The 21,485-nt window shown below is 35.9% G+C and overlaps 1 protein-coding gene across 6 annotated transcripts in view; it reads right to left on the bottom strand.

Annotated features, from left to right (window-relative positions):
• Positions 1-300: 300 nt before the first annotated feature.
• SLCO1A2 (solute carrier organic anion transporter family member 1A2) overlaps positions 301-21,485 on the bottom strand; it is a 69,660-nt gene continuing 48,475 nt past the window's right edge. For 5 of the 6 annotated variants that reach the window (XM_024575737.4, XM_053921748.1, XM_045184199.2 and 2 more), the window contains 9 exons: positions 20,563-20,661; positions 19,780-20,001; positions 17,248-17,412; positions 15,763-15,958; positions 14,141-14,306; positions 12,848-13,020; positions 10,901-10,965; positions 10,251-10,368; positions 301-3,686 (listed from right to left, as the gene is read on the bottom strand). In XM_024575737.4, the coding sequence (XP_024431505.1) occupies positions 3,467-3,686; positions 10,251-10,368; positions 10,901-10,965; positions 12,848-13,020; positions 14,141-14,306; positions 15,763-15,958; positions 17,248-17,412; positions 19,780-20,001; positions 20,563-20,661 (1,424 nt within the window). In that variant the 3' untranslated portion in view covers positions 301-3,466. The remainder of the gene's footprint in view (positions 3,687-10,250; positions 10,369-10,900; positions 10,966-12,847; positions 13,021-14,140; positions 14,307-15,762; positions 15,959-17,247; positions 17,413-19,779; positions 20,002-20,562; positions 20,662-21,485) is intronic. The other variant, XM_045184198.2, reaches the window with a different exon arrangement.

Below are 21,485 nucleotides of genomic sequence, written 5' to 3'. Positions count from 1 at the left end.
GCATCTCCATTTTTAGTTTTCTGAGGAACCACTACACTGTTTTCCATAATGGCTGCACCAATTGGCAATCCCACCAGCAGTGCACAAGGGCTCCCTTTCCTCCACATCCTCGTGAGCACTTGCTGTTTGTTGATTTATTGATGATGGCCATTCTGACAGGTGTCAGGTGATATCTTATTGTGGTTTTAATTTGCACTTCTCTGATGCTTAGTGACGTTGAGCATCTTTTCATATGTCTATTGGCTATTTGTATGTTCTCTTTGGAGAAATGTCTATTCAGGTCCTCTGCTCTTTTTTAGATTGGATTGTTTGGTGGGAGGGGGTGGGGGTTGGTGTTGAGTTGTATGAATTCTTTATAAATTTTGGATATTAACCCCTTATCCAGTGTATCATTGGCAAGTATGTTTTCCCATTCAGTAGGTTGTCTTTTTATTTTGTAGATAGTTTCCTGTGCTGTGCAAAAACTTTTTAGTTTGATGTAGTCCCATTTGTTTTTTATTTTGTTTGCTTTCCTTGTCTGAAGAGATATGTCAGAAAAAAATTATTGCTAAGAGAAATGTCTGAGATTTTACTGAGGCCACCACTTTTGAACAATTCAAATAATATGTGTATGCCAATATTTTCTTAATTTATCGTTTGATATGTATTTTAACTTTATGCTATAAAATATGAAGAATACTTATTCCCTCTCTTCCCCTTTACATTTCTTTTCCCAATTTCTGTGTTTTTTGTTCTAATTTTTTAAGAGCCTATAAATATTGGTTACATTTAGAATTATAAATAATATATTAAACTATTTCTAATTTCATTAAGTTAGACTCCCCACAATATTAAATAAGAAAATTAGTGACCCTAGACTACCCACTACCTGTTTTTCTCCATTTTCTCTTCTCTACTGTCCACTGTGCCATTACCTCTGCTTTGTCATGAGGGAGAGCAAGTGACCGGAATCAGAACTGGCTTCCAAGGCCTCATGAACTCAGCAACAGGAGTCATGAGGAGTCACAAAGCACTCCGACACTCATTTTTGCTGATCTTTTTTCTTCCACCAAGAAAGGCCTAGAGAAAACCCTATGCTTTCAAGTAAAATGCCATCTTTCTGCGTAGGGGACAAGAGTGAGCCCATGGAACTCGGTCCAAAACCTTGGCTCCGTGTTCCTATTATTCTCCACTGAGAGTGTTCAAGTACACAGAGCAAGACTCAGCACTCTCTGATCACTTTATCAATAGAAGTCAAGACGAGCCACTGATACTCAGATAAGATTCCGCTTCTCCAGTTTGCCTCAACAACAAGGGTCATGAAGGAACCCAGTCGTGGTCCCTCCTAATTTTGATCCTCACCAACGCTATCTGCCTTGGAATCTGTCAGAACAGATTATGTCAGTCACTCCAAAAGCTTAGGAATCCCAAGTTATCTCTCATATCCTTTCTTCTAATTTTCATAACAGTTTCCCCACTTATCCACCTTTTCCTCTCAGACTCCATTTCCTAAATTTGCTCTTTCAACTTGTTCTCTGAAACTTAGAGTCCTGCATCACCAAAACCACCTACACCCTCAAATCATAAATAGGCCTTCTCTTCACCACTGTACCCTAACAAAAATCTGGGTTCCTTCTGAGGACACTGCTTACCCCCAATACTTTTTATGTGTTATCTGTTTACCTTTTCTCACAGCTCTGGATATTTATTTGTAAGTTCTTGCTCCTCTTTTAGCTTCCAGACCACCCTCTCCACTTCCTTCCCTCCAGAACAAGCAGCTCCAAGTTTAACGTCATCGGGCCATAAGACTCATCTGGTCCTCATTGCTGCAGTCATACCTACCCTGAGTTATACTCTTCATTTTCAGTGGTTTTAGCTGCTCTCTCATGTCTCAACATTGTCTCTGTGTTGAATCATGCTTATTTTTAATATACCCAGAAATGAAGACTCAAACTTCACAAGCCCAGAAGTTAACTTTTAATTCTTCCCCCAAACCTTTTTCTACTCAGTTTTTCTCATCTGACTTGCTTTTTTTTCATATCGCACATCCAATTGTTCAGCAAATCATGTTGGTCTGAAAAGTATTTGCACACAGTCTTTCAAGTAACTTGTCTATAGTCTGTCCAGCTACCAACTTGTATTTTTTCCAACCTACATTCCAGGCTCCTTCTAGGTACATTCTGGATTACGACTTCTCCCAGTCTGTTCTATCCCATTCCCTTTATATTCCACATAAGTAACCATAATATATTGACACTCACTTCTCCCATTCTTCCTTTCTGCATTCTCCTCACTATGAGGGATTTATATGATTTTTATATGTTGACTATAATTTCAACGGGATAAAGAAAAAGGAGGAAGATAAAGCAGTAGGTAAATATGGCTGTTCGTTCTACTCTCTTAGACCCAAAACTCTGCATTCTCCAAATGGCTCTTGTATCCGTAAGTTATAGAATAATACTGTGAGTAGACTCAGGTTTTTGTTTGTTTTTTTATAAAGTAGATTTAGTTTCAAATGTGTACCTTGAATGTTATTAACTTCAGTTTCATAGCAGAGGATACTTTTTAAAAGCTTCCTTCTCTAAAATGGTTTATGGAGAACTCGTGCTTGCGTGTTAACTTCGGGCACGGTGAGTGGCGTAAACAGTGGTCCCTGGAGACCTCCTGGACCGGGGGAGTGTTCCTTTCACAGTGTCTTCACTGCCAGCAGCCTTTAAGGACCAGTGTTTTCCTAATGTCACCCTTTCGTTCTGTGGCTCAGGCACTTGTTTTTAAGTGAATCTCCTGGTTTGAATTGCTAAAAAAAAAAATTCCAACAATCTTTGCTACATAATTTTTAATAACCTGATTCAGTTTGGCAGTACTCTGACCAAAATGAACAAATATATGACACAAATAATAAAGCAGGGAATGAACTGAAAGCGTGTGATGGAACATTGATGAGTAATCTATTTTCAGAGAGTTGCGTATGGAAGGAATAGGAGGAGTTCAAGAACAATGTCTAAATAAAACAAGAAGACATAGGCTTCTTTTACTTGGAAGTAATATATGAATAAGATACTTAAATATTCACATAAACAGGATGAAAATTTCAGTCTCTAAATAACCCTAATATCGAAGCAGAAATTTAATAGAATTAAACAGATTTTCAAAACAGGAAATGTTTAGAATCGTTTGGAAAAGGAGATGTCAGAAATATACTCTTACACACATAGGCTAAAAGAGAAATGGCTGTCATGAGATACCAACGAAGCCGGCTTCAATGGCCTGTTTGGAGGGTTGTTGTCCATGTCCCTCCGAGGAAAACCACAAGTGCCATTACTGTGTCAGAAATACCCTCAGAGAACGTGTTTTCATCTTCGGTACAAAAACCTTTTCTGAGGTTCTTAAAGACAAGGAAAAGTTAGCTGCGGTACCTCTACTGATTTTAAAAACAATGAAGTTACAGTGTGTGCTCCAACTCTGGGAAACACGATATAATAAGGCGTTACAATTTAGTTTTCAATTCATCATTATTCAAAACTTTGGAAATTTGGTCCATTTCTTGGCACTCATTTTCCTTCCCTGTAACCTTTGCCTCTCCAGGCCCAGTTCCTGAAGAGGGGTTGTCGCCAGGTAGATGATACCTCCTCAGAATAATTAGGATCAAAAGGGCTGGAACAAAGCTTAATCCTCTTAGTGCTATTGGCAGTCCAAGGTAGAGGTATCTAGCAAAAAAAAAAAAAAAAAAAAAAAAATGTTAGAGCATATAAATCTTACACAGTGAGGCGAATACAAACCCGTTTTGCGTATCTTTAATTATCTTGGTATTTTATTGCCATGAGAACAACAGCAGCTGTTTTGCATGTTGACCATACATAAGAAAGTTTGTGAAACGTGCTTGTTGTTTGTTAAAATGGTTTTCTTTGGAATTTTTCATCCAGAAAATCCAGTGTTTTTCTTCTTTTCTAATCTTTTGCTGCTATTTTTATTTTATTTATATTGACTAGACCCTCCAACTTAGATTTAATAGTAACAGTGATTGCACTTTTATTCCAGTACTTAACAAGAACGCTCCCAAGGAATCACCGTTGATGATCATCAGTTCACTGAAGGTTTGTAAAACTAGCCTTAAAGGCCTCGGGACTTGGTGCTTTCAGTGATGGGAATTTTGATTGATTCAGTTTAAATAACTATAAAAATATTCATGTTTTTCACATATTATAGTAAAATTTTGGTAATATACGTTTAGAAAATTCTCATTTAATATGCTTCCAAATTATCTCAAGTATGTAAGTAACTGTACTTATATTCTCTTTTCTATTCTTAATAGTGTTTGTGTCGCCTCTCTTTGTCTTTTCATATAATTGTCATTATTTTATTTAAATTTTTCAAAAACAGTTTTAACTTTTTGGTTACGTCTATTAATTTCTGCTTTCTATTTTCATCCTTCTACTTCTATAATTTTCTCTTATTATGAAACATTTCAAGAGTACATACAAAAATAAACATTCTTACCACTGAGGTTTTTTAAATGACTAAATTTTGCTACTTTTATTTCAGACCAGTTCAGAAGAAAATACTAATACATTTAAGTCCCCTGTGAACCCCTGTGATCCTATTGCCTTCTAACCCATACCAGATATAACATTATGTTAAACTTTATGGACTTTGTTCCTAGTTTATTTCTATAGTTTTACGAAGGATAATTATATATTCATGATATACACAAGTATTTTACATGTTTTTACATTTTAAAAATGTGGCAAAATACCGTGTTTCATTCTGAAAATTCCTATAGTAGCTCACCATTCTTAAACTATGTTTGTACATGCAGTTGCACCATATTCCATTGTATGAACACACGCATTCATCAATGTAGTTTCCTGTTGGACACTTTTATTACTTAAATTTTTCTAATATCTACATTACTGCAATAAACTTCCTTTCACATGTTTCCTTGTGCATGTGAGCAAGAGTTTCTCTAAAATATAGCTAAGGGCCTCAGATATGGAGTACGCAACTTTGCAAATATTGCCCGATAGTTCTCTTCATGGTTTTTATTTACCATCAGTAGTGCAGAAGAGTTCCTGTACTGCCCAGTTATGTCCCACCCTTCTTCACTGTCTATAGGACCTCCTGTCGGGAAGAAAATTTTGAATTTTGTATGCAGCCACATTTTCCCATTTCTTGCTCTCTGGTTTGTGTTTAATGTCAACCCAAACCAAAAGCAATAAAGATCATAAAGATATTAGGAACTATTGTTGCTCATAACCTATTAGCTATTGGTCCAATTTTTATTTCTTGTGAGTTACGTGTTTATTTCTCTGGGTAACTTTTATGTTGTTCTTTTTCTTTTTTACCTTGACGGTTTATAATTTTACTGTGATATTTCTATTTATATTTATTCTACTAGGCATTTGAAATGCGCTTTTGATCTGAAATTTTATGTCTTTTTTAAATTCCAGGAAATTCTAAGTCATTAATTCCTTGATTTATTGCTGCTATTTCCTTCATTCTGTTTTTTAGAAATTTTCTGAAATATATACTTAGTTAATTGTTCTTTAATATTACTTACTTGTAGTTAATTTTTGTTTAATTGGTTCTGATCATAATTTACATTTTAGATAAATTCTTCTGTACTCTCTTCCAATTCATCAGTTCTCATTTTAATCACACCGACTTTAAATTTATTACATATGTAGGATTCCCTTTATTATCTCAATGCTATACATTTAATCTCTAATATTTCTAAGTGTTCTTTTTGATATTCTCATTTATTCTCGTTTTTTCATCATTTCTTATTCACTTTTAATGGATAGTAAGTGCCGTCCATTTACTATTTTTAAACCTGTTGTGCTGGTTAAGCATACGTATTTTAAAAATTTCATCATTTCGTCCCTTCATCCTGTCACTTTAAAACTCTTAAATTTAATCTGGAATGAAGTCATGTTGCAATTGGTGATTTATGTGCTTATCTTTTTGAATATTGAATTTATTCATGTGTTGCTAATTTTTAGTGTACAAGCTCCTTCGGAGTGTTTTGTTGGTGGTGGTTATTTGTTCTGGTTTTCTTTTCTTGCTCCGTTTCTTTGCATTCATTCCTCCAAATCTGATAAATTTGCCTTTGTTTTTTTCCAATTCCCCGGGTTTCTAGGCCAAGCTAGTTCTTATAAGGGTGATTTTTCACAGTGATACTGGGAATACCCACAGAGGGCGCACATCACTTGCTTTAGTTCTTTGGCGTGTCTGTGTAATATTCCCTCCTAACTAACACAGCGGTGATCTGCAAAAGGTTGTTTTTTAAAACTCTTTTACAATGAGGTTTATATTACTTTCTTTGGGCTATTGTAACAAAGCACCACAAACTTGATGGCATAAGCAAACAAAAAAATTATTCTCTCACAGTTCTGGAGGCTAGAAGTCTGAAATCGGGCTGTTGGCAGGGTCAGGCTTCCTCGAAGGCCCCAGGAAAGAATCCCTCCTCTACTCTTCCTCGCTGAGACTAGCTGCCAGCAATCCTTGGCTTGCTTGGGTTTGTAGATGCATCACTCCAGTCTCTTCCCCTGTTATCACATGCCATCTTCCCTATGTGTCTGTGTGGCTGTATCTCCTTTCCCCTTCTTAAAAGGACACCAGTGATTGGACTTAGGACCCATTATAATCCACTATGACCTTGTCTTAATTTAACTAATTCCATTAACAAAGACCCTATATCCAAATAAAATATTCTGAGTTCATAGGTGGACATGAAATTTTGAGGAACACTATTTAACCCAGTCACAGGGTGTTCTACCCCACTATTTGGATTAAAGCTTTGACTCTGGATCTAGTCTCTTAAGAAGTACTTTATTTTTCCTTTGGAAGTTGATGTCCCAGAAGCCACTGCCTGTTTCTAGGCTTAGAATGTTCCCATTCAGCTTTTGAACTCAGCTGTGTTTACTCCCTTTATGTTTCTGTTCAATTTCTGGTTCAGCAAAACAGGAAGTCCAGGGTAATGTTTATTTTGTCTTTGAACCTGGATATGTCCCTTTGGAATTATAAAATACGTAACTTATTGAATCACCTATCTGATTGTTCTTTTGTTGTTTTCTTTTAAAATTTGAGTTCATTAATATTCAATCTTTTAAATATATATATGTTTAAAGTTCTAAATACACCTTTGAGTCCTGATTTAGCTTTGTTCCATAAGTTTTCTTACTTAGTGTTTTCATTGACATAGAATTCCAGTTAATTATTTTTATTATAATTTATTATTTCATCCATGAGTAATTCCAAAGATGTGGTATTTGGCAATATTTTTATTATAGATTTGTCATCCCATTGCATTGGGGACAGAAAACAGAGGTCATAAAGTGTCAATATTGGGAATTTTTAAAAAAATTTTCTTTGTGGCATAGTGCCTGATCAATTGTTATAAAGTTTATTATAGATGTGAGAAGAATATATATTCTGATCATTGGGTTAAAAATTGCTATGTATCTATGAGATAACTATTATATAATTTGGTGGTCCAAATATTCTGTATCCTCACCAATTTTTTCTTTATATTTCATATTCACTTTTTGGAAAAGTGTGTTGAAATTTTCTACTCTGATTGTAGATTTTTATTGTAATTTTGTGAATTTTTGTTTTATATATTTGAAGTTACATTGATATAGATTTATATAGGCTCATAAGTATTATATATTCTTGGTAAAGTGTTTATTTTATTATTAAGTAATATCCTCTTTAACTCCATTCTTTCCACTTCAAATTCTGTTTTGTCTCATAGTCATTAATATGACTATAGAAGCTGGATTTAATATATGCCTGGAATGTCTTTTCTGACCTTTGTTTCGACCTTTCTTTGCATTATAGTTTTTAGTCTGTCTCTCATAAACAACATAAAGCTAGAATTTTGAAAACTCTCATGTGAAATTCCCTATCACTTAAAAAGTAAGTTCAACTGGTTACATTGATTGTGGAACCTGGCATATTTAGGCTTAGTTTTTTTAACTCATTTTGTGTGTTGTGATTTTCCTATTTCTCATTACATTGAATTTTTCTAAATATTTTTCCCTTTCTATTAATGGGAATATGTGTAAGTGATCATTCTAACTTTGGCAAAATTTAAAATTAATCAGTGTTCCTGTTCTCAAAATCTATAAAAGAGTTTTAGATTTTGCCTGGATTTCAAGCTAAACAGTGAGTTTGCCCCAGTGGTGCTGATGCTGGCAGAGGTACAGGACTTCGCGGTCAGAGACAAAGGACTTTTTCACTGACATGCTTAATGTCCAGGTTGTTTATCCTTAATCCCAAATCCCAGAGGGCTGACACAGAAGGAGATGCGGGTGAATGGTGTACACACAGTGCATTTAGGTCACAGCTAAGGAATCCTGAGTTTAGGAAATCCCAAACTTTGAAATGGGTTGCAAGTAAATCTGCCAACAATAGCCCCAGGAGGGGATTTTATCTTTATCATCCTGGACACTGTGCTCCAGAAGGAAACACTACCTATACCTTCCAAGGACAGGCACTACTCAAACATCCTTGAAGCGGGAGTCCAGAACAAAAGCCCCTGCTAACAAGCTGGGTGGAAATGCAAGGGAACCATGGCGAATTCCCTACCAACACCATTTGCCTCTTGTTTCTATACTATATTAGTTTACGGTGAATTTTCTCATGAGTACACTTTATCAGCCTAATTAATCTGACTGACAGAGGATAGTACCAATTATATAACCACATTGTCTGAAATAGCATTTAATTAAGGCTACTACCTACAGGATTCTAAGTAGCAGGATGCAGACAACCTACACTCGTAATCTTTGGGGTTTCTCAGCTGTGATGCAAATCCATTGCCTGCACAGCATGTGGCTGGGCCCACCTTCTCATCACCCCTGTGGCACCAGGGGACAAGGGGAACTGATGAAAACGTGGATTTCAGGCTGTCTGCTCTCTTCACTGTTCGTGACAGTGAAGTCCTTGACAGTCCTTTTACTGATCAAGATTAGATCTTAGAATGTTTTTTTTAATTATTTTATTGTTCAATTACAGTTGTCTGCATTTTCTCCCCATCCCTCTACCCCACCCCAGCCAAAGCTACCTCCCTCCCTTGCTTCCACCCTCCCCCTTGGTTTTGTCCATGTGTCCTTTATAGTAGTTCCTGAAAACCCTTCCCCCCACTGTCCCCTCTCCACTCCCCTCTGGTTATTGTTAGATTGTTCTTAACTTCAATGACTCTGGTTATATTTTGTTTGCTTTTTTCTTCTGTTGATTATGTTCCTGTTAACGGTGAGATCATATGGTATTTGTCCCTCACCGCCTGGCTTATTTCATTTAGCATAATGTCTTAGAATGTTTTAAACAAAACGAAACTGCTTTTTAGTAAATGAAAGATTTTTCTTACTGCCTCATTGGAACTTAACACAAAATTAAACCACATTCAGGTATCAAATGAAAAAGAACTTTTTGTTTTGGATGGTATCAAATCAATACCAGAAGGAAAAGAAAAGGAACAAGAGGAAAAAAAAATGAAAAAGAACTTAAAGTAGAAAGATTAACAATGGAAGAATTTTGTTCAAAAACAGGTTAATATTATCATGTGTTTTGCTTAAAACCATATTTATATTAAAAAAAAAAGTCCTTGAAGAAACATGAAGAATGCTGTGTCAGTGAAATTTAATGAGGGAGAAGTATCACTTTGGAGATCAGATGGTGCTAGGAGGTAAGGGTTCAAGCTAGTAAGGTACCAAAATGACGGAGCACGAAATGGGGATACTTTCGAGCAGTGATATTCTACAGCAGGCACGCCGCTGGGCTGCAGGAGTTTTTAAAGCATGCAGTACCTGAGTATTTGGTCAGGGGCACTGACCTCTCTTCCCTTAGATTGTCAAATAAAAAAAATGACAAAAGCCAACACAGCAATAGCTGTCCGGTGTGAATGAATCAAAATTATACCTATTTTTGACGTGTACTATATTATTTTGCCACAGAATTTTAGTAATTAGTGTATGTGTGCTGTGAGATGAAAAAGGTTACTGTAGAGAGAAATATAATTCAGACAGGTAGTTCCTGTACAGCCACTACCTTCGATCATGTATTGATAACTTTAGTAAGCAAGTACTTTGAAGATATTGAGGAAATAAAATTGTAGTACATAAATAAAAATGGAGATATAGTATCAATATCTATTCTGGAAACAAAGCAGAAAAAGTTGGCTAGTCACTTGACAAAGAAAATACTAGACACACTGGTGCCATTCCATGCAGTCTAGGCTAAGAAAACAAGTCTAAAAAAATCATCTTTACCTGAAGGTGGTAGAATCATACATCCTGCATGCGCCCGACTCACCACATTTAAAAGTTGGCCAGTGTAAACAGGTGGAGTCCATTAAAGCTCCAAAATATATAGGTGCAGGGATTCCAGCTAAAATGAAAAAGAGAAAAAAGTCCATTGACAAGGTGAAAATTAGGATACATTGTTTTGTTTGGAAGTGTTTCAATTTCCTCTATTTGTAAAACCAACAAGTTTAACAAAACCTAAATTTAATACTTTAAATTTTATTTTTAGAAATTAGAAATTACTTTTAGCCTTAAAGTTTCTAGATTATAAAGGATCAGTAATTTTATGAACAAATGCAACATAAAACCTATTGATGGAGAAAAACATTGAATTAATGATTACATTTTTTTCTGTAATGTTTGGGACAATCATATATACACTTTACTTTAACAGAGCATTTTTCATTCATTGGATTTTCAAATCCAATAGATGAAAAGTAAAATTAAGGACAGATGGGATTTTCTTAAGTAAAAGAGGGAAGTTCTCTATTGCTTCTTGTACCCCATTCTCATACGAATTACAGAGCACTGTGTAAAGTGGGAGGGATATAGACATTGCATTTACTTAGTGTTTAGTAATGGTCTGATACAAAGTTGGAAAAAATAACTACTTTTACCAAATACTCTCGTGGAAAATGTATGTAATCCCACACCGAGAGACTTCTGTTCGGGCTTGATACACCTAAAAAATAAATGCATTAATTAATAAAATCCAGATATTAAACTCTCCATTATAATCTTGGCAAGGGATTGAGGAATAGACATGTGAAGAGAGCTGAGAGCATAATTAAGTACTTGTCTTATTAGGGAGTAGATATTAATACTGGGAAGTTTTGAAACTGATAAGAGAAACAAAGACATAGCTGAGAATTTCAATAATCAGGTTAACCATTTGAAAGCTATAACTTTCACAACAGAAGAAGAAAATCCAATGTATACCATGGAAAACAGTAAAAAAGAAGCAAAGAGAAAATCAAGTAAATAAAATGCATGAAATAAAATGACAAAGAGAGCCCTATAACAATAATTATAGTAAACATAAATAGGTTAAATTCACCAGTCTAAGATTACAAAATCAGATCTAGCAAACTGTTTATGAAATGAAATGAAAGAATTGAAGGTTAAAATGAAAGGGAAGGGAAATTATATAACAGAAAAGAAAAAGAAACCTAGCCCTGCAGTTTTAATAAGAAACAAAATAAAACTCCTTAAAAGAAAGGATGAATAGATAAAGAAAATTGTGTGCCAGTTGTAACAGAAGTATACTGATCAAAGGCATATCTTCACCTACAATTTCGCCTCCAAATATACAAATTTTTAAATGACATAATTATAAGGAGAAACACATCAGGAATGATTAGTGATTTTGACACACATCCCTGAGTTACTGATGGGTTAAGCAAACAACAAACAATTATAGATTCACAAAATTTACACAATGCAAAGATTTACTTCAACCCAAGAGATATGGAAACTGTATGCCCTAAATGCAGAAGATACGCATAAAACACTCAAAAATTAGCCATGTGTTAGGCACCAAAGAGAGCCTCAATATTTCTCCTCAAAACTCCACACCTTTCAGACTGTGTTCACTGAACCTAAAAATGAAATAACAATAATAAAAATATACCTATAAAAAGTTTCCATACATATGGAAGTTATATAACACACTAGTAACTAATAAACTAATTTTAGTTTGTGGATACTTATGACTAGAAGAAGTGGAGAATGGAATGAAAATGATAAAAATAAAGGAAAATGAAACGAGAGAAACCTTACTCCAATCTATGACAATAATGTGTTATGGAATTGAGAATTATGACTAACTTAACTCTGCTCCGAGTTCCAATAAAAGATGAAGAAAGGAGAAATAAATGCAAACTTTGTTAGGCGTGTTTAGAACAGTTTATTAGGCACGAAGAATACCGTAATTGAAAGCACACGGATACAACATACCAAAGTGTGAACCCTACATCTGTAACTTCCTAGTGTTAGTAAGCCTTTCACCATCTTTGTCTCGCAATAGCCAGGTAAGGGAGTTGAGCATTTATTATTATGCCCACTTTTTATTTTAAAAAGTGTAGAGCTCAGAAAGGTCCGGTGTCCTGCCTAATGCCCTGAAGGTAGTAATTGGTGAAACAGAGGCTTCTAACAGCTTTACTCTGCTGCCTTTATAGGTTGGACCATAGGCTAGGAGTGCTAAGCAACCACTCTCTACCTACCAACATGACCGTTTGATATGGTTTACCTTAAAATATAAATGTGTCTCTTTTTGTGTTAAACAATGAGAATCTCACTTAATCAACTGTAAGAAATAAGGATGAAAAGAAACAAAAGGAGAAGCCAACGGATGAACATTTATAGTACTACCTTCAAAATTTCATAAAACTCAATAATGGTTAATGCAAACTCTTAATGAATGATAGGGTAGAACACTGAATTCTTAGATACCATGGGCTCCAACTGGCTTCCTTAACAAGTTGCCTTAATAAATGACCAGAAAAGAATCTAAATTAAAACAAAACAAAACAAACAAACAAACAAACAAACAGTAATTTGTGTACCTCAGGAGAACCATATATCCAGGAATGGCAGACAAGGAATAAATGAAACTGCTGACGGACGACAAGATTAGAAAGTACTGGAGCATCATGGAACAGTCGGGCCCTCTGCCACACAGCCCAAGAACTGCGGATGAGTTTCCTGAGGTTTGGATGCAGCTACAGTTTTGGAACACCTGACAAAAATAATATATGATCCTATTTAGGGAAGAAAAGTTTAAACACAAATCTCAAATGTTTTCTACCTCACCAGCTGGATCAAGATGGAGACTGTTTATGTCCTTTATTCTCGTCTCCTTTGTGGTGTCTCTCAGGATCATAACAACCAAAACATGGAAGGGTCATCTCAGAAAAACTGTTATTAGTCTTTAAATACAGGCTCTGGCACAAATAACACCCCCTTTTATTACAAAATCTTTTGTTACAAAATCATAAGCATGTAACTCTGTAACATAACACTATCACACTCAAGCACACCATATGACATTTTAGGTGAAATGTTCAAATTAAAACTATAAATTATTGCACCCATATTATGACTCAGGCAGGCCTTCCTTCTGCCGGACCCTGTTTAGGGAGTAAATTTGCAGCACCTCAGCTATCCTGAAGTCATGCTTTTTAAAAATATATACTGTTTTGCCACAATATTAAGTATGACAGACAAAATTTCTTTCAGAGTGTTCGCTTGAAATATTTAGATAGGATAAATAAAGCTTTGTTTTAAGTAATACAGTTTATTGAAAAACAGACTAAAGTTAACCCTTTTTGAATTCTTATGTTTCCAGGTTTTAATAAGAACCAAAATTTACATTTTACTTTGATCACCAGCCACCATTTCTAGGCAAGGAAACATGCCTAATTCTATCGTATAAAGCTTTCAGAATGTGAAAAACACAAAAAAAATACATACATAGGCACAGGAAAAAAAAAAACAGTGAAACAAATAGCTGGATAATTGGGATCAAAACTACCAACTTTATATCAATAATAAGAATATTTCAGTCCAGATTATTATTTTAAAAATTATCTGAGTAATAATGTCAACTGCTATGAAATTAAATATCAGTGCTCAAACTCTACAACAATTTAAAATAAGCTAAAGAAATAAAAGGTAAACCAAGTGAGCCTATGAAAAATGTAAGTTTATTTTTCCACAAAAAATTAATTTGACTTTAAAGAAAAACTTTAATTGTAGTTGTATCAAGTGTGGGCCCAATTCACAGTTGGAAAATGCCAATGCAGGTCATAAAACAAAATTTCTGTTAAAAAATACAAAACGCCGATAGGTCGAGTTACCATTTTCAGCCCTGTCCCAACGAAGGTCTCACAGCCAGCTAGACAGGCCGACATATAGGACAGCCCATTGCTCCCACACACGGGGTCCCATGTTTTAGTCGGACAGTGGCAATCCGCGTTGCAGTCAGCAAGGATGGCATTTCCCACGTGGGGATCTTGCTGGGTTCTGAAATGATTTAAAATAATGCCGTGAATATTGAAAGGCTGTTAGAAACTTTTCTTTCTTTTTTTTTTTTTTCATTTCAATCCGCAGTTCAATTTCTCTCTTCCCTAAAATAGAAACAGAAATGTTCCAACCATCGATGTGTGACCTGGGGACTGCAGATGTGGCAGAAAAGTCAGGCTTCAGTGACTACATAGCCACTCTTGCGATGATTTAGTTCAGATAAACAAACAGGCAATCAACGAGCATTAATTGAGTGCCTAACATACGGAAGGTGTTTTTCCAAGTATTATGGGAACTCAGAAATAAACTTGGCCTAATCCCTGTGGTTGATCCATAGGGTGGAAATTAACAAGAGACATCACATCTTATAAAAGCAAGTTCAAAGGCTCACTTTAACGTCAAAATCTGTAAGTTCAACGTACAATATACATAATACATTTAGCTCCAGAAACATAACTACATGTGTAAACCAATACATTCTTCTAGTGTAAAAATGAATCAGGAACTGAAATCAGAAACAACCAATGTTGCCATTTTGACAGCCACCCATGCAGGAACCTGGGCAGCCATCAAGCCCCTCCGACAGCCCCACTAAAGCAGGGAGCCATGCCAGGGCCCCTGCCTTACTGTTAAGTATAGCTTCTGTCTCCACGTAACCAAATAACCCAGGGCAGCCTCAGAGCCTGGCCCACAGTACTGCGGACTGTGGAGCCAAGCCTGCAGCACAGTCCAGCAGCAGAACGGTCCGGTCACTGCCTGTGCCCTACCCAAGGGCTGAACACCAGCTGCGACCTTGTCCAGTGAGGGCGCCCAGGCAGTGACCCCACCTGACCATGCAGCATGTCCTACAGCCTCACTCAAGGAGAGAATGGGCACAGTGAGCCTGCTCGACCAGGGAGCACAGTCTCTAGCACACCCACCCTTCCTATAGACCCCGCTAACTCTCAAAATACGTATCTAAAACTATTCAATAGTGAGACATAACTATACAAATATAAAAAATATAAGAATTTGCATATGAATCAATGTATCCTGTATCAGGATTCAGTTATGCTAAATTTAAGCCTTTTGTCTCAATGTGTAAAGGCCATTGAGACTGTATAGTCAACTCTTAATTTTACCCATTGGTGGGAGTATCAAATATATGGATAACATATCCTACTGCAACCTAAAACTATAGGTAGTTTCTTTTGATATCTACTTTAATATCTACCAGGATACCACAAAGACACACACACGCAATCACAAACTCACCAACCCTATGGTATGTTCCCAACCTCTTTAATAAACCTGGAGTCCGAATGTATAGGTACAATTGACAGATGAAGGACAGATGAAAGACTATGGATTACTGCCATTAACTCCAATGAGCAAATGATTTGGTCATGGGTAATCACTGGAGAAAATATGTTATTAACTACTCCAAGTGTATAGCATTCTTTAGTAAAAAACATACCCTTTGTAAGAGGTGGTTAAGCCAGCAACTGGAGAATGGTCACAGATCATAAGAAAACACAGGAAGTAGAGAAGATAGTCAATGAAAGATAACCAAAATGCTACGTGGGCAGCTTGCTTGATGGTGATCTTGAACTTCTTCATAATTAAACCACCAAATATATACCCAAAGCATATTGGAGGTAAGTTATAAATGCCTATAAATACAAGAAAAATGTGATTTACAATGTGATTTAGCAAAGGAACGAATATGATTTTACTTTTAACGTGTCTTGCAAACAAAACCATTTAGGTCCAACTCACAGTAAAGATGGCTGACTGACTTTTATTGCTACTTAATCACGTATTATATACAGAGATATTTTTAAATGTCCCTCAGTGTCAAAGCAGATTTTGAAGGCTGTTATTATCACTCATTTAATTAATTGCAGTAGCTGTAAACGTCTTGTAGGCAGAAATCACGATCTGTGCATCTTTTCTTAGGGTTCGGGTGGGAGTGACAAGTCGAAGCTCACCAGTAATTTATCTTTCCATTTTGGGAGATATATATACATATATATATATATATATATATACATGATTTACATAATTTTTCTGTTGTTTATTCCCACTTTGGTTGTTAAGAATTTGGCTCACTCTAAGGTACTTTAAAAGATGACTGCTGAGCCTGTGATTGTCAAGTGTATCTCCGTTGCACATCTTGAGGCTACTGCTGCTACTGGCCAGCACTCTCTCTCCCCTACACCTGCCTCCAAAAAGGGAAAAAGAAGAAAAAGGAAGATACAGCCTGAGGTTGCATTCTTCCTTGTCAGCCTCTGCTGACTGAATCATATCCTTGGAAGAGGTTGTTAAAAATCAGTCCTAGAGCCCTGCACGGGAAACTCGGATTTGGTGTGGCTAAGGTGGGCACCAGGTATCTGAACTATTCACAGACACTGCAGGCCATGTGGATGGAGATAATCTAGGAAATTCACTTTCAAAACTATAAAAAGATCCCTGGAGAAACCTAAGGTTTGTGTGGGAGGCGACATGGGCGTGGAAGGGGTGGTTTGGGGGCTACAGAAACACCCCGAACCACCAGGGGGAGCAGGGAGACCATGGAATTCATAACTAGGAGCCAAGAGTAAAATCTGCGAATAAAACACTCCTAATGAATTAATTCTGCTTTCCTTTTTTCATTAATGGATTGCTTATCTGAAAATTTAATCTAATTTGTGCATTACTCGAGATTTCCACCAATATTTTGAATTTGTGTTCTGACTGGAGAGAGAAAGAACAGAGAAGAAAGCCAGGCTTTCTCTTCCTACCTACCCTTTGTTGATTTCATTGGAGAACAGAAAGGAGAAAAGTACCAGAGATAGAAATATCCCAAAAGATTTTAATTTAGGAGTTCCCTAGACGCATCATCACCCTGATTACCATTTCATGGGTGGGGGAGGGGGAGGAGAGGAGAGTGGGCTACGAATGCAGAGAAGAACAAACATACCAATTAGAAAGACTGCATCAGACGTTGATTTTCCATATTGCTGTTCCAGATATTTAGGCATGAAAACCATCATATTAATAAATGCATTAAACTGTATCACACTTACTAGTATAAAAAGCATGTAAATTGGGTTGCAAAAAAGAATTTTCATGAATGGTAAAAAATCTGAAATGAAAGAAAGCAACAGAGTCAAACTAATTCAACTTTGCATTTTATGATTGATTTTCTCTGAAACATCAACTTCCCCTCCAGATTGTTTTCCTGTTTTATAATGTGCATATTGTTAATTTGTTTTAGCCCTTAAAAGCTGAAGTTCATGTCATTGTTTTAGGCAACATCTTCCAGTCAGCGACACAGTTGACTAGGTAGGTATCACAACACAGTAGTTTTGCTTTCACTAAGTTACTATTGTGTCTTAAGGAAAAACTATAATGTGACCAAAATATTACAGTATTCATATCTTTTCCTTTTATCCTCCTCTTTCTCTTTCTATTAATATCCTCGCTTCCCTAGAGATCATCTAGTATGAAAGATGCTTGTTCTGGTCTCTCTAAAGTCTGGAAGAAAATCAATTTGATGAAGAAGATCACACTCTAATATTGATATTATCACTCCTGAACATTTAAAATATTGACAAATATGTATTTGGAAATTCATGGGATATAAATTTTCTCAAGTACCAGGTGTTTCTTTGTTTCTTGGAAACATCAGTTTTGGTGGTTCTGACAATGGTTCGCAACAAAATGTGCTTTAAACTGGTTACTTGGGTATCTTTTAAAACACCAGCTTCCAGGATCCACTCCCTAAGATCCTGATTCATTAGACACATACTACGGGCTGCATAAATAATTTAACCAAAACTTTTCCCTGCTTGTGTGCACTGACAAAACTCCCAGCCAGATTTGTAGCCCATCTCCAGGAAGTGTTCTAGGAAGTAGTCACACTGTTGCCATTTGCTGTCAAAGTATTATTTCTTTTTACTTTCGCTGTCTTTGTGTTTTCTGTCTTGATTACCTTGTTTATTCTATATTATCCTGGTTTGCTTAATAAACTGCTTAAAAGTGCATTCTGGAACAAAGTACTAATAAAACATTCGTGGAAAGAAAGGAATACTGGTGGTAGAATTCATATTTATGAATAAGATACATGGCAGAGATGAGACTTGTGTTCAGAGCTCTTTGAAGATCTTTAGGTCGCCCATTTTGTTGACATTCCTGTTCTCACAGAAGAGTCTCAGTAGCTCATTCTTTTCTGTTCATATATGCTATGAGCTAAGCACACGATAAATGCTTACTAAGCTAAGCTCTTCCCTGGCTTTGAAAACTGACCTGAGAGACCACAGACATATTCTGTATTAATATCCTTTCTCAGTCCATATCATCCCTTTGAGAAGAGGTGCAATATAATCATGATGACTAAGAATTTGCAAGATTCTGAACTGGCTCCTAATAATCCAGAAAATATTAAATTATGCTCAATTGTGGTTTGAGTGAATTTGTAATTATTAATACAAATTCTGTGCAAGTTGGTATTATAATGTATGGGTGATGCAGAAGTAACACCAACAATAGTAATCCTAATACTTCTAACAGTAATAATAGTAATATGTGCCTAATAATAGTAATATGTGCCTAATATGTACAGATAAGGAAACTTAGCCCTTCCCTACCTTCTAAATGAACACTCCTTAAGAATTCCAAGGCCCAGACCATCTTAATTAAATGCTCATACTAATTAAATCGGGTCTTGGGAATAATACAGACACTCCAGGCATCAGTAACTTTAAAAATTTCTCAGGTGATTACAGTAAGTGACCAAGTGTTAAAGTCAGTGTTCTTGAATATCAAATACTTAGACTCCGTTAACTTAGTTCCCCACAGAAACACCTCCTGTAAATTATCGTTTGAGCTTTTATTGACAATCTACACCACTTGCTAGGAAACAACTGCGTGGCTCAATATTACCTACAGCAGACATCATGTAACAATTATTTCTTTTCTGCAGTTCATTACTGGGGAAAGATTTTCTTTAACAACAGTTATTCTTCCCTCTCTCAAATGTGGAGAATTATATGGCCTGTCATGTTTTCCTTTTTTGGCTTAACTTCCAGGAATCTCGCAGCTAAACTAACATTGCTGGTCTCAGAACTATATTCTTAGTTGGATTAGTGTATTTTTTTATCTCCTTTTGTTCTTAGTTTCATTTTTTTAAAAATAATTAGGCCTTTAAGGTGAATGGGACTGAATAAATAAATAAATAAATAAATAAATAAATAAATAAATTGGTTGAGTGCCCAGATTGTTATAAAATCTTATATGAATACTCATCTGAGATAATCCAGTTTCCAAACACATTGCTCATTTCCAAGTAGAAGCATGGAAGAATCAGACTTGTTAGGCACTACTGGCTGCTGACTGTTAATGACAAATTGCCCTGATACAGCCTAGCATGTTATAGTGCTAGACTAAAATACAGACACATTTATACAAAATAAAAAGTAAATTATGTAGTATTTAAAATTTTTAGATTTGCCTTTAGTGATTCCATTATTTTCCTTCTTGACCTCTTCTTTCTGTTTCTCTTCTTTATCATTTTTAATGATGTCAGCATTATCCTCTGTGCCTTCCTTGGCAAGCGTTTTGGGCAGAAAGAAAAAGGGAATGGCAGTGAGCACATTCACTCCTGCGCAAATCAAAAGGCCAAACCACCACGCACCAACCCAGCGGGTATCGGTGGGAGTTATGGTCAGATCATCTGTAAAACATATACATATTTCTATTAGCTTTAGTCACCATTTTCTGTATGCACTGCAGAAAAAAATTTAAATTATTATTCTCAGTTTTTATCCAAATATATAGTTTACATACAGTTCAGACACTCATAAAAGGTGTCTGATAATGCAATGTGTTACAATATTGTCTAGCAATAAATTACTTTGAAGATCTCTTGTATTGTGTAAGAAATTTATAAACAGGTACTTACTAAATAACTACAAGGCCTCTTTAATTATCCAGATAATAGCTTGATTAAAAGAAATTCAAATCTGTATGCCTAAATCTTTTGATAGCAAGAAATATGGTCATGGTGCAGTAGACACAGCACTGAATTTTGAGTCAGAAGTTCAGTATTTTATCTAGCTCTCCTGCTCACTAGAACTTTAAAAATTATGTAAATGCCTCCACTTTAGTTTTCACCCCTGCAAACTATAGTGAACCTATCCAAGTGAAGGTCAGTAAAGAAACAGTGATCTGTGATGGCATACCGGAAGTTGCTTGGTGTACTCTGGCACTGTGCAAATAGGTTTTAATGAATTACCTGTGTTTACAGATCCCATGTCAACATAAACACTTGCAGAGAATGAGGCTAACAATAGTCCAAACAAAGGACCAATGATAGCTCCTGTTTCTATAAACCCTAAAAATAAAGGAAAATAAAAAGTTAGAGTATAATTATATACCCACATAAAGAGTTCTAATTCCACAAAGAATATAAAAACTGAATTAGTTTTGCTTTAGATATGTTTGCCTTAGGTGTTCATTTTGTAAGAAAATTAAGCTTCGTGTACATATAAGTAATAAGTTTGCTTCTGTAAACATTGAAGAAAAAACTTTATAACTTACATTGCTGAAGCAATGTAGGCTGGAATCATAATATTGCTGAAGCTACAATATAGAGTAAGATTCTTTTGAGGCTTTCCGTAGCCACGTTTTTAGAGGAATTCTATCACAATACCATGTTATAATGAATTTCTTGTGGCATAGCCCTCCAAAAAGCTTTACTCCCAGGCCTCCTATGTGAAGCTTCCTCTGGCTTTCTCCTCACTATTACTGATACTTCCCTTTTATCATAATCTCCTTTATTACCCTTCACGCTCTTATCTTCCATTTCCATCAGTCCCCTCTCTCCTCATAACTTCTTACTCATCTGGAATTTCATTGTTTTAGTTATCTCATAACTTGTGCACAATCCAGAATCTATGCTGCACCCTACTTGCTCAAGGAAAATCCAGACAGGAGCTGCTTCTACTGTCTTTCTCTTGACTTCAAAATGTGTTTGCCCATTGTCTCTGCCTTCTCCATAGCTCTGCAGGATAGTTAATTCTACGTGCATCCGACCTCTTGACATCAATACCTTTTGATATCTTCTCTGAGGTCTTGCTCAACCCAACATTTCTCTGGTGTTTGTTCAATCTCCCCCATCCACCGACGCCTACAATACACCACATCCACCCTGCTCTC

This window comes from Desmodus rotundus, chromosome 3, assembly GCF_022682495.2.
Source record: "Desmodus rotundus isolate HL8 chromosome 3, HLdesRot8A.1, whole genome shotgun sequence".
Classification (NCBI taxonomy): domain Eukaryota; kingdom Metazoa; phylum Chordata; class Mammalia; order Chiroptera; family Phyllostomidae; genus Desmodus; species Desmodus rotundus.
Note: the sequence above shows the minus strand (reverse complement) of the source record. Positions and strands in the feature narration are given on the sequence as shown.